The 14,061-nt window shown below is 31.5% G+C and overlaps 2 protein-coding genes across 2 annotated transcripts; both read left to right on the forward strand.

Annotated features, from left to right (window-relative positions):
• Nucleotides 1-4,861: 4,861 nt before the first annotated feature.
• Nucleotides 4,862-5,314, forward strand: LOC133287854 (uncharacterized). Its single transcript, XM_061485531.1, has one exon. The coding sequence runs from the start codon at nucleotides 4,862-4,864 to the stop codon at nucleotides 5,312-5,314; it is 453 nt and encodes a 150-aa protein (XP_061341515.1).
• Nucleotides 5,315-11,748: 6,434 nt separating this feature from the next.
• Nucleotides 11,749-12,267, forward strand: LOC133287855 (early nodule-specific protein 2-like). The gene has a single exon (XM_061485532.1). The coding sequence runs from the start codon at nucleotides 11,749-11,751 to the stop codon at nucleotides 12,265-12,267; it is 519 nt and encodes a 172-aa protein (XP_061341516.1).
• The last annotated feature ends 1,794 nt before the right edge of the window (nucleotides 12,268-14,061 follow it).

A 14,061-nucleotide genomic window follows, 5' to 3' on the forward strand; every position in this document is an offset into this window, starting at 1 on the left:
ATCAGGACAGAAACTTTCTAATCTCAAATCACAAGACTTGCTAATTTCAACTTGCATGCCAATTACCGAAAATGGTTCCTTACAGTATGCTCTCAATATTTTTCTCTCAAGTGTATCAGGTAATCAGTGTATCACTCAAATCTACTCAAGAAAATTATTCTACCATAGGCTTGCTCAAATTCTACTTCTCCACTGCTACTAACACATGCATGCACAAATCAAGAGGGCTTTATGCAGGGTTGTAATGAGGCTGAGGTGAAGGTATGGATAAAATATGGAAAAGAAGGTTAAACACCCGAAAAATCTACAAGAGCAAAAGTTAAGAACGACACTAAAAAAATAAAACAAAGATAATGAAAAGATAGAAATAAACATATATATATATATGTTTATTTTTTATTTTTTTGCTTTTTCTCTTTTTATTTTATGCTTTTTTTTTTGCTTTTTTTTTTTGAATCAATACAATAAAACTACATAGCAGAAAAGAATCAGATGATCACCCCCACACTTAAATTTTTGCACGTCTCGGGCAAACCCCCACACTTAAACACAACATCACTGTGAAAACCAATGCTCAGTAAATCTCCAGGGTGTGGAATTAATTGATTTTTCACTTAGGCTAGTAATGTGGCTTAAGAAACAAAAGGATATAAAGGATCAAAGGGGCTCACCAAGGTATAATAATGTAAGGGATGACTATCTGGCTAAAGGGAAAAATAAAAGAAAAAATGCCTCTATTATCATATTCATGCATGTCAATGAAAAATGCAGTTTCAAAAAGAACAAGATCAAGTTCTAGAGAATAAAAGATCATGAGCAGAAACACACAAGAAAGAGAGAATGGCAAAAGATGTAATCCATTCATACAGGCCCAAAATCTCACAAGGGTAAATCCAAATTACGCAATCAGCATAACAATATCAGTCAACAAGTAATACAATCCAAGAGTCAAGAATTAAGCCTGATTCGAATAATCTATCAAAAGAAATATGTCCAAGTTCATTTCATGTATAACTCAACAATTATCAGAAAGAAAAGGAAAATCCACTTATTTACAATTAAAGTTGAAATAAATAAAAAATGCAAAGAAAATGGAAAAGAAGACTCCCTATCTTCCTTAAGGAAGGTAAGTGGCATCAGTGAGTCTGATTTGTGCCTCCACAAGTTGCTGCTGGAGTCCCGCATAAAAAGGCTTGAAGCAATGTTCATCCACATGTGAAGATCCTCACAGTCTGCTTATCACACCACTATCTATGATTAATTTTCTGCAAAATAGAAACAAAAGAAGAAAGAGGGTAAAGAACGACAGAGAACGATGCAAACTCCGTAGTAAAGCGTCAACCTGAGTCGTCTCTCAAGGAGTTTGCAATGAACTCAATCGCTCAATTATAAAACTAAAATAAAAAATAAAATAAAAATGGAAACCAAATGAAAACGGAAACCAAATAAAAATGAAAACTAAATAAAAAGAGAAAATAAGGAGAAACGGAAATTAAAGAAAAACGGAAACTAAAATGGGGGGTTTGAGTATCATTGTAAATTTAAACGGAAATGAAAAAAAAAAGAATAATCAAATTAAAAGCAATCAACCCAAGAATTAGGATTCCAAAGATATCCATCATTGGACAAATAATTACCAAATCGTGATTGATCTTAATTGAATCAAAATCCTTATTTCTAATTGAGAACCCTCTCTAAGCGATCGTTTTGCGTTTGGTCGAATACGACGCGTCTACTCACGCAATCGCGGAGTATCAACCCGTTCGACTTGAGTTCATTGGGTTAATCAACTTAACCATTAAATCCAATGGTTAATCTCTTTCCTAAGAACGCAATCACATATCTCAGATTGAACACCCACAATCGTGCGATGTCAAATCGAGTTGGAAAGAGAAACAAATTTGGTTCAAAATGAGGCGCGGGTCTTCAGGATTCAACCATGGAATCCTCAACCCTTGGGTTGATTAAAGAAAAGAGGAGAGAGAAAAAACAAAAATTCTTTTAATTTCAAAATTGTAAAATTCAAATTCAAACGAAAATGATTCTCCACAAGGTCTCTACTCTCGCCCTTTTAACCCCTAATAAAGCTGGGCTTCGGGCTCTACAAATCCAACCCAAAATAAAAGGAAACAAAACAGAAATAATGGCTCTGGGCCTCATGTACACTGGGTTCAAAATTATAACTTAAGTCCAATCGTCAAAATAAATTTCCAGCAAAACACGTCCATCTTGGGCTCAAGTTTCTACCATCTTTCTGTCCGAATTGGGCTTCAGTAGCTGAAATAGCAATTGTAGCCCTTCCTGTTATCTACAAAACGCAGCAAGAAAAGAGTTAATCGGACATCGGGAGAGTGAGATATGGTAAAAATATGAAAGTAGGGTAAATCTGGAAAATTATGACGAAAATCTATTAAACCCAATTAAAATCTAGAATTCTGATTTGACCCAAAAGACCTTTATTTAATTCAAATAAAACCTAAAAATACCAACCAAGAGTAATAAATAAATGTAACAAAATATGTGTTATCAATAGCCGCCTTTAGACAATCCCTACCAAAACAAAAATAATTCACCTAGAAATTGAAAAAATATTTGAAAAGACTTTCCATGGAACTTGGATCTTAACTGTAATACATCTTCAGTTTATTCACATTCCATATTCATTTAGTAGGTTTTTCTTCTAACCTTTCCAGGATGTAAGCTCATTTATCGAGTTTCCCTCTTACTCGGTAAGGGCCTTCCCAGTTTGCAGCCAACTTCCTATCTTTAGAAGTCTTGTTGCCAATATCTGCTCTTCGAAGTACCAAGTCATCTTTTTCAAATGACCCTGGTCTTAATTTTCCATTATATCTAGCCACTATCAATTGTTTGGTTGCCATATCTCAGTAATGTGTCGTGACTCTGACTTCTTCTATTAGATTTAACTCTACTGCCAGAGCTTCGTTATTATTTTCTTCTTTTTCTTTAAGAGTCTCCATTCTCCTCCAAGATGGCTCTCCTATTTCAACCAGATCATGGCTTCACATCCATAAGTAAGTCTGAATGGAGTTTCTCCTATTGCTGTCTCATTGCTTGTTCTGTATCCTCACAAGACGAAATATAGTTGTTGAACCCAACTTGTTTCAGCATCTTCCATTCGTTTTCGAAGTTCATCCATTATTATTTTATTTGCAGCTTCGGCGTGCCATTTGATTGAGGATGCTTAACAGATGCGAAGCGATGTCGAATCTTCAAGTCAGTCATTAACTCTTGGAACCTTTTATCAGTAAATTGGGTTCCATTATCTGTTACTATCTCGGCCGGAATTCCAAATATGAAAATGATATTTCTTTCAAAAAATCTTTCAACTTTAGCCGAGGTGATAATAGTCACGGGTTCAGCTTCTATCCCTTTTGTGAAATAATCAACAGCTATAATCAACAATTTTAACTGCCCTTTAGCTGCTTTAAATAGTCCCAACAAATTAATTCCCCATTTATAGAAGGGTCAAGGAGCCGAGATATATTTTAGTTCTTCAGGAAGAGAAAGTATCATCCTGATATGCTTTTGACAACTATTACATTTCTTGACATGATTTATTGCTTCAGTCTCCATAGTTTGACAATAATACCCTGCTCGAAGTGCTTTTCGAGCCAAGGCTTTGGCACCCATGTGTTGACTATTGATTCCTTCATATATCTTGGCCAAAACGTACACTGATTTTTTCGGGTTTAAACACTTTAACATTGGAGAATGTAAACCTTTTCTGTATTGATCCTCAATTACTGCATACATAGTTACATCTCGGATTAATTTTTTGGACTCGGTTGAATCCTCTGGTAATATTCCTCTTTCCAGATAAGCAACAACTGGTTGCCTTCGATTTTCTGATGATGCAATAACCATCACACAACTTGGCTCTGCTATGCTCTGCTCGACCATAATTTTGTGATTACCTGAGTTCTTTGTTCTTGCTAATTTGGATAAAATATCAATTCTATTGTTCTCTCCTCGAGGAATATGAGTAATTATGACTTCATAAAACTCAATTATAATTTCCTTTACTCTATTCAAATACTTCATTAGCAGAGGTCCCTTACCTTGATATTTCCCATCAATTTGCGAAGTGACAAGTTGGGAATCACAAAAGAATTTGATAGAACTGGTGGTGCTGCTAAACATCTCTTGATCTTTTCAAATGCAATTTCATAATCTGAGTTTCATCTATGTTCAACTTCTTTCTTTAACAAATTAAAGAATGAGAGCGCGTTTTCAGCCGACTTCGGCAAGAATCTAGTCAAAGCAGCTAATATACCTGTTAACTGCTGAACTTCTTTCTTGTTTCTAGGGGCTTTTATGTCTAACACAACTTTATAATAATGTGAGTTTTCATGAAACATGAAAATTTAAAATTAAAATTTCATTACATTTTTTCAGTTAATATTTGTATTTAAATTTTATTTTCTTATCTAACCATAATCTCACAATAAATTTTATATAAAAATATTCTTGAGAAAATATTATAGAAACAATGAATCAAAACTATTATTATTTTTCTATTTTCAGTTATAATGGTATTAGAATATATTAATTTTTTACACAAAACTAATAGCTAGTCTTTATTGAACTTATTAAATGAGGTAAATGTTAATATAAAAAGATGTCATAATTAAAATAGTCAACAGTACTTCTAATTTAAGTAAATGTGCTCCCTCATTCTGAATTCTAACTGTCTTTCGTAATCGTTTTCCTGGGTGAAATTAATTTTATATGAACAAAAGCACATGAGAGTTTCATCTTCAACTCCTATAAATAGCCCTATAGTTGTAAAACACTCACCACAACAACATCACTTCCCCTATCTCAAAACTTGCTTAGAGAAATGACAAAAGCTCTGGCATTATTCATGCTCTTAGTGAGCACAATCACTGTGTTTGCGCAAGAGTTTGAAATTATTGAACACAGTCGTCTTCATCCCCCGGTAGCATCTCCACCTCACTACCATCACCCCAAGCCTCCCTCTCCTACTCCATCCCCACACCCCCCACATCACCACCACCACCACCACCATCACCACCACCATTCCACTCCTGCTCCAGCTCCTCATCCAGAGATTCACCCCCCACCTCACCACCACCCTCCTGCTCCTGCTGACACTCCAAACCACTTATCTGCTCACCCCCCACATCACCATGCTGGCCACCACCATCACCATCATCACCCTCAAACTCCTGCTTACGCTCCTTCTACACCCCCTACCCACCACCATCATCACCCTCCTACCCATGCCCCTGTTCACCCTCCTGCACACTCACCAGGACACTCCCTTCCCTAAAAGTTATGTAGCAGTTGAAGGTGTTATTTTATAGACCTATGTTATTTTTGTTGGGCATTGTTGTTTCCATTTTCTAGTATTTCGGAGAAGGGTTATATCCCTAAAGTTATTGTCATGTACTTTTGAGCTTTAGTTATATGCAATAAGATTGGCTGTAGTACATTCTGTTCGCAATCAATAAAGGAGTTAATTTCAAAAGTGCTATGCTAATTATTTTTAATATCCATTTAAGGATTTTTTTAAGTGATTTTATACATATAATTAGTAAATAAAAGTAAAGGTATGATCTTTTAATTCCGGAACAAGATTAAGAAGTCGTGCTCCTCATCTTAGCTACTAATTTCTATCCATTTGATGGTTGTATTTTATTTAAAATTAGTAATTAATTAATAGAGATAACTCAATAAACTATAATTGTTGAATGGTTAGAAATCAACAGCTGAGATATGTGAAGTAAAACTAATCTTTTATTGGAGTTAAAAAAATTTCCCTCATAAAAGCATGTTCATCCTTAAATTTAGTTACTCATTAACAATTAAAAACAAAAAAATACAGTTATTTAAGTTTGTAATATATTAAATATTTTACATTTAACTTAACATTTATATTTTTTTATCAGTAACCAAAGAATTTTGGTATGTAAAATTATTATTTTATTTTGGTATGTAAAATTTTTTATATCATAGATGCCTCTTCGTGAAAACAATGTGCCGTAAAAAAAAACAAAGTATAGCTTGAGGGATCTCTGATCTAACGTAATTAATTTCAGATAGCATCTTCTTATACTTACTAAATATTTAGATTCATATACTTGTTTTAAAGTCACAAAATGTATGTTCATAATTTTAATTTTATCACAATCTGGATATTACTTTAAAAAAAATGAGATGTTGCGTTCAAAAAAAAAGGTGTACGTGATGTATTATTAAAATTTCCATTTTATATAAATATAAATATGCGGATAATGTTTTTTATGTCGTAAGAGATAAATTTTATCTCCTACATACACATAAAAATATATGAGATCCATATTTCACTTTTTCTCTCTCTCTTCTCCTCATATAGTCCCCACACTCTTTTATGTGTGTATAGAACATAAAATTATCTCATACAAAATGAGAAATATTATTAAACCTTCAAATATAAGTTAATAGTTTTCTCGTGTTATAGGAGAAAAAATTTGTCTCCTGCTGACACAATATATATATATATTCTTTTCTCTTTTCAATGGATTCCACCTGTATATTGTGTAATGAGGAGACAAATTTCTTCTCCCCCATAAATATATCACTTAATGAGCTCATTTAATATAGTTGAGAAACAACACCAAATTCAAGATAAATTGATTTTGTTGTCAACTAAGGGCTTATTTGGTGTGAAGTATAAGACTTGATAGTATAAGTTTATACTATACGTTATTATATTTTTAGTTATTTGGCGTGACCATCGTATAGCATAAGCTTATATAGCAGTATCCCTTTATACATTAAAATGATGCATACCTTTTTTTTTTTATAAATAAATGATGCATAACTTAATCATACCTAAGAGGGTGAGATTAGGCTTGATAAGAGATTGATGTATTAATTAGTACAATTCTCAAAATTAATATATTATTTTAATATTAATGTATTAAAATAAAAAAATAATTTTTCAATATATAAATTTTTAAAGTATTGGAGATTTTTATTTTTATTAAAATTAATATATTTTTTGGACACATTGATCAATAGATTTCAATAAAAATTAATATTGTATGACATATTTGGAAGAATTATATAAATTCTTTATTAAAAGATATTTTTGATCAAAATATTTATTTTTATTCTATCTGTTATTATACAGTACATTAATACTAAACACTGAATGATATTATCTTATATAATATATTATCTTGTACAATACTATGTCAAACGCTAGATTGTATTAAAATTTAATCAGATCTTATACTATCAAACTTTATCCTATACTATCAAACAAACATCCCCTAAGTACTTTTGTTTTTTGTGTTGAAAATCAACTAAGTACTTTGGTATTGATGTTAACTGTCGAGGTTCGGGAAATAGACTCTAGATTTTGATTGGGTTAACTTATTTATTTGAATTGAGATTATTAAAGCCCAATTTTTCTTGGATATGGAGATTGCTCATTCTAAAAGAGGAATAGTGTTGTCTCAAAGACACTATATCTTCCAATTATTAGAAGACACTAGTTTTCTTGCCTCTGAATTTGTTGTTGATCCAATGGATCCCAAGTTACTTCTACATAGTTGTGATAGTGAACTTATGTAAGATTGCTCTCAATACAGAAACCTTGTTGGGAGATTGTTACATTTCACCTTGTCTATGTCAGGCGGGTCCAGGGGAAAGCTCGTAGCGAGGGGCCACCACCAATGAGCTAAGGCTACACCAACCGTAGCAAGTGGATCCGACACTATGTCTCAACCCAAAATCTTAAGGCTTTGGGTTCGTGGGTCCTTCCACTTATATACTCTTAACTTAGCCCATTACTAACCAATGTGGGACTCATCACACTTGAACATCTCAACAGTCTAGACCCGACATTACCTATATTATGCATAGGCTGAGTCAGTTTGTCTCCCACCCAGTAACACTTCGTCTTCATGCTATTCATCATATCTTACGGTATCTTAAGACTCTGTTTGGGAGATGGTTTTTGGAGGGGAAAGGAAGAGAAGGTAGGGTTTTAGGAAGCTCTTTCCTTGTTTGTGAGTTAAAAAAAATGAGGGAAAGGAATTAAGGGTTTTTACTAAACCCTCCAAAACCATCATTCTTCTTAAAATTTAAGTTCCTCCAATTTGGGGGGTTTGAGAGGAAAAATATTAAAAATTACTTATCTACCCTTAGCATTAAAATGTAAAAACTACATAATGTGAATCATTTTTAAATGTTACATTATTATAAAAATCTCAACTACCGACAGAAATTATTGACGAAAGATATTTCGACAAAAATAGTGATGAAATTTTTGATGAAAATCATGTTCGTCAAAAAACTTCACTCAAAACTAAAGACCAAATTAAAGACGGAACAAATTTTGCCATAATTACAGACATAAAATTTTTACGGAAAAAAAATTAAACCAAAATTATAGATAGAATCTAAATTCCGTCAAATCTTTCGACGAAAATATTTTCGTCCAAAATTTTGAAGAAACACATTTCCATCGAAAAGTTTCGACGAAAAACAATTACGTCAAAATATTTTACGATAAACATTTCCATCAAAATTTGTGACAAAAAATATTTCTGTAAAAAATTTTGACGAATTTTTTTTTTTTTGTCAGAATTCTTTACAAAATCTAAATTTCATCAAAACATTTCCCTCAACATTTTTCACAAAAACACATATTCATCGAAATTTTTCACAAAAAATATTTCCATCAAAATTTTCAAAGAAACACATTTCCATCAAAAAAATTTGACAGAAAAACATCAAAATTTTTTACAGAATTTAAATTCCGCCGAAAGTTTTTGACTGAAATATTGTCGTTAAACTTTTTGACAAAAAAATTCTTGTCAAAATTTTTAACGCAACACATTTGCATCAAAAAATTTCGACGAAAAATATTTTCGTCAAGTTTTTCGATAAAAAAATATTTCTATCAAAATTTTCAACGGAACACATTTCTGTCAAAAATGTTTGACAGAAAATATTTTAGTAAAAAATATTCTGTCAAAATTTTTATCGAAACACATTTCCATTGAAAATTATTCGTAAAAGGTTGTGACGAAAAATATTTCTGTAAAAAATTTTGACGAAAAAAATTTCGTCAAAATTCTTAACAGAATCCAAATTCCATCAAAAGTTTTCGACGAAAATATTTTCGTCATACTTTTTGACGAAAAAAAATTCGTCAAATTTTTTGACGAAACACATTTCTATCGAAAATTTTTGAAAAAAAAATATTTTCGATAAAAAACATTTCTATCGAAATTATCAACGGAACACATTTCGTCAAAAATTTTCAACGAAAATTATTTCCGTAAAAAAATTTGAGGAAAAACATTTTTGTAAAACATTTCAAAAAAAAATATTCCGTCAAAATTCTTTACAGAATCTAAATTCTGTCTAAAGTTTCACAGAAACATTTCCCTCAAAAATTTTGAAAAAATATTTCCGTTGAAATTTTCATTGAGACACATTTTCATCGAAGATTTAGGTCGAAAAATTTTTCGTCAAAATTTCTGATGGAATTCTTTTTTCCATCAAATCTTTTGATGGAATTTTTTTTGTCGAAAATATTTAACAAATCATATTCGTCAAAACTTTTGACGAAAACTAAATTCTGTGGAAAAATTTGACTGAAATTTTATTTTTGTAAAATATTTCATCGGTTAAAAATTTCATCGTCTTCGATGAAAAGTATTCCGACGGAAAATATTTTTTTGACAGATTTTTTGTCGTTTTCAACGTAGGATTTTTGTTGAAAATATGATCTTTTTTAGTAGTCTGAACAATACATAAATAATTTTGTTTAGCAATTTTAAATTTTATTTAGCAATTTTAAATTTTATTTTATTTGTGAAATATAATAATTATATTAATTTTAGAAAAAGGGTAAAATTGTAAAAATTTCTTATTGACCCTCCAATTTCTCCCTTACCATTTTTTTAACTCCCAAACAAAGGAAGGGAATACCCTCCAATTTCCTTCCCTTCCTTCCCCTCCCTCCCCCTTGGATTCCCCTCCTTTCCTTCCCTTTCAAACTCCCAAACAAAGCCTAAAGGAATCTAGGGCGGGGCCTGTTATTTCCCTCTTCTTCTAATCTTCAGCTTAAGCTTTTCGTTATGCTGGTTGTCTAGAATATAGAAAATCAATACTGAGTTAATTATGTGTGTTCCTTGGGGATTCTTTAATCTCTTGGAAAGCTAAGAAGCAGACTACCATTTCAAGGAATTCAGCAAAGGCTAAGTATAGATCCATGGCAGCCAGTAATGCAGTCGATTTATGCTAGCTCTCTCAATTGCTATATGATCTTGGAGTTTAGTATTCCTCGTCTAGTACTCTCCTTTTTGTGACAATCAATTAAGCAATTGTTCATATTATTTTCAATCCAATACTCTATGTGAGAGAACGAAACACATAGAAATAGATTATCGTAACATTTTATGAATTTAAAATATTATTTAATTGTTGTAATCAAACTCTTCAAATATTTATTGTTATAAAAATAGATGATAGTGTAAAATAAATAAATAAATAATAATGAGAATTTTCAGGAAATGTGAAAATTAAAAAATTTAAATTTTATTAATTTTTCATTTATTTGTTCTTATTTGAAATTTTATTTTCTTCTTTTTCTAACCACGATCTCGTGAAAATTTAATAGAAAAAGAATACTAGTTTTGATTAACTGTTGCAATTAATATTTTCTAAATAATAATTGTTATATAAAAATTATTATTGAGAAAATGTTATAGCAACTATTAATCAAAGATTCAAAACTAGTATTTTTTTTTTCTATTTTCATTTATAATGGTGTTGGAATGTATTTATTTTTCACACAAAATTAATAGCTAGTCTTTATTAAACTGATTAAATTAATGAGGTATAAATGTTACAATTAAACTAGTCAACAGTATTTGTGATCTCAAATGTGATATATATTAATATATACAATTGATCCACCTTCGTATGATTATGATTACTCACATAATCATATCATATTTTTTTCAACACGAGAGGTCCACTCCCATTAATATAAAATAATAAAATTAAATTAATCAACAGTACTTCTGATTTCAATAAATCTGTTATATATTAATATAAAATGTTACAATTAAACTAGTCAACGCTACTTATGATTTCAACAAATCTGCTCTCTCATTCTCAATTCTAACCGTGTCTAACAACAGTCTCCTTTAAGGAAATATTTAATACGGTAAATGACCACTGAATTTCTTGGTACTCCTTCTCACATCATTAATTTTTTCTTTCCCTTTTTTTCCTTGTTATTTTTCCTCTTTTTCGATTTTACGCTCCTGTTTACACTAAGGGACACCTAAAAAATGGTGGTCTCGGTTAACTCTAAATAATCTCCTCCTTTAGTATGTACCGAGAAGTAATAATTTTTTGCATTTAATTTTGGAAAAAATATTTGTCATTTTTAAACGATATAACTTGTGTCATTTTACTTTCATAAAAAAGTGAGTGAGATCTACACTTTTATTTTTTTTTTATTCACTCTCTCTCTTCCATAATTTATTTCTTTTTCTCACTTAAAATGACACAACTTGTTATCACAAAAAAAAAAACATAATTTTACATCCTTTAAAATGACACACACTTTATCCTTTAATTTTATCTGAACAAAAGCATAGGAAAGTTTCATCAGCTCCTATAAATAGCCCTATAGTTGTAAAACACACTACAACAACATCACTTCCTCTCTCTCAAAACTTGCTTAGAGCAATGGCCAAAGCTCTAGCATTATTCATGCTCTTAGTGAGCACTGTCACAGTGTTTGCACAAGAGTTTGAAATTATTGAACACAGTCGTCTTCATCCCCCGATAGCAACTCCACCTCACTACCATCACCCCAAGCCTCCCTCTACTACTCCATCCCCTCGACCCCCACATCACCACCACCACCACCATCACCCTTCGGCTCCTGTTCCAGCTGCTTTTGAGCCCCAAGCTCACGTTAGAAGCCACCTACAGATTCACACCCTACCTCACCACCACCTTTGCAACCACCACCACCATTACTGCCTTCCAACTCCGACTCCGACTCCTGCTCCTACTCCTGTTGAACCCCCGGTTGACACTCCGACTCCTGTTCCTGCTCCTACTCCTGTTGAACCCCCGGTTGACACTCCAAACCACTTATCTACTCACCCCCCACGTCATCATGGTGGCCACCACCATCACCCTCCTACCCATGCCCCAGTTCACCCTCCTGCTCACTCGCCAAAACACTCATTTTCCTAAAAGCTTTGTGGTCGTTGAAGGTGCTATATAGACACCTTTTTTTTTTCATTGTTGTTTCCATTTTCTAGTGTTTCTGAGGGTTATATCCATAAAGTTGTTGCAATGTACTTCTAAGCTTTAATTATATACAATAAGATTGATTATACTACATTCTGCTGGTAATCAGTAAAGGAGTTAAGTTCAAAACTGCTCTGTTGATCATCATTAATATCCATTTAAGGATTTTTTTTAACAATAATATAATATTAGTAAGTAAAAGTATGCTCATCCTTAAATGCGCATCGCACTTGGTTTATTGAAGAAAATAAAATGAAAAAAAAAAAAACCCAAAGTGTGTGTTTCCGCGCGATTTTGTCGGCTCTTTTTTCATTCTATTCCCATTAATATTTTCATCCCGCCGCCTGTACTTTTTATTTAAAATAATAAAAATCATTCAAAATTACAAAAAATACAATAGTATTAAATAAAAAATTAATCAAGTAATATATAATTAAAATTATCACATACCATATTAATAATTATCAATTAATATTATCTACAAAATAATCGGTATAATTAATGATGATTTTAATATTGATTGACAATTTCAGTAATGAATGATTTGTAATTTTTATTAATTGTAATAATTAATTACTATTAACTATAATAATCAACAATTGATTAATTATAGTTAAGGTAGTACTAAATAATTTTAAAATATACATTAATATTTTCTATTATTTTGTAATTTGCATTTTTTGTTATTTTTTAATAATTTTTATTAGAGTAAATACCATTTTTGGTCCTCAGAAAATTTCACGAGGCCCGTTTTAGTCCCTAAAAAATAAAAAGGTCCATCGTGGTCCCTCAAAAATTCAAAAGGACCATTTAGTTGAAATCGTGGTTCCTCACAAATTCAAAAAAGACTCATATTAGTCCTCAAAAGGACTAAAATGGGTCCAATTTAAATTTTTTAGAGACCACGATGGGCCTTTTTATTTGCTAAGGACTAAAACGGACCTCATGAAATTAATTTTCTGAGGACCAAAAAAAATATTTACTCTTTTATTATTTGAAGGGTAAGAAGAGCAATAGGGAAAGAAACGCGTGGCTGCGCAATCTGGTAGATATGTCATAATCTGCTATTTTTAATTTCTTTTACTTTTCTCCAAAGCCCCAAATGTGGCCCCCTACCCCGCGTATTTGGCTGCCTTAGAATGGAAATTTTTTTTCCCAAGTCCATGCATACTGTAAATTTCTTTTGCTGCAAAATTTGGCTGTTTGCTCTTCGTGCAGTTCTGTTAATAGGAAGTCACTAGACTAGGAATACGACCAGTTGAGATTAAGTAAATTTGATTTTTAAAATACTAGTTGATAGTTATTAATAAAATTTCAAAAAGAATACTTTTTTAGAAAAATGTTAGAGAATAATATAAATCATTAAGAAGGTCCTTAACTAACGTCTTAAGGTTTTGGGTTGAAGTGGTTCTTTACATGGTATCATAGCGTGACCATAAAGTTACGAGTTCGATCATCACCGCTCTCCACTCGTGGAATTAAATAATAATAAAAAAAGCACAAAAGAAGATAAACCAATAATTGAGCTTGTGCAATATCCACACTTCAAACTCAAAGAGCTCTTGTGTGAGTGAGTGTATTAGAGGATAATATAAATCACCAAGAAGACTCTCACCTAACAAAAAATATCAATAAATCCTTATTTAATATAAAAATGTGTGCTTGTTTTCTAAATTATTATGGGTTATAAATAACTGTAATAAAAAATATTTGACTCGGAAAAATGAGATAAATAAT

Source organism: Gastrolobium bilobum, unplaced genomic scaffold, assembly GCF_033153095.1.
Source record: "Gastrolobium bilobum isolate Gb01-03AN ecotype WA unplaced genomic scaffold, APGP_CSIRO_Gbil_v1 utg12072, whole genome shotgun sequence".
Taxonomy (NCBI): domain Eukaryota; kingdom Viridiplantae; phylum Streptophyta; class Magnoliopsida; order Fabales; family Fabaceae; genus Gastrolobium; species Gastrolobium bilobum.

Coding starts and splice junctions, on each gene's coding strand:
- LOC133287855 (XM_061485532.1), top strand. CDS start 11,749: ATGGCCAAAGCTCTAGCATTATTCATGCTCTTAGTGAGCACTGTCACA.
- LOC133287854 (XM_061485531.1), top strand. CDS start 4,862: ATGACAAAAGCTCTGGCATTATTCATGCTCTTAGTGAGCACAATCACT.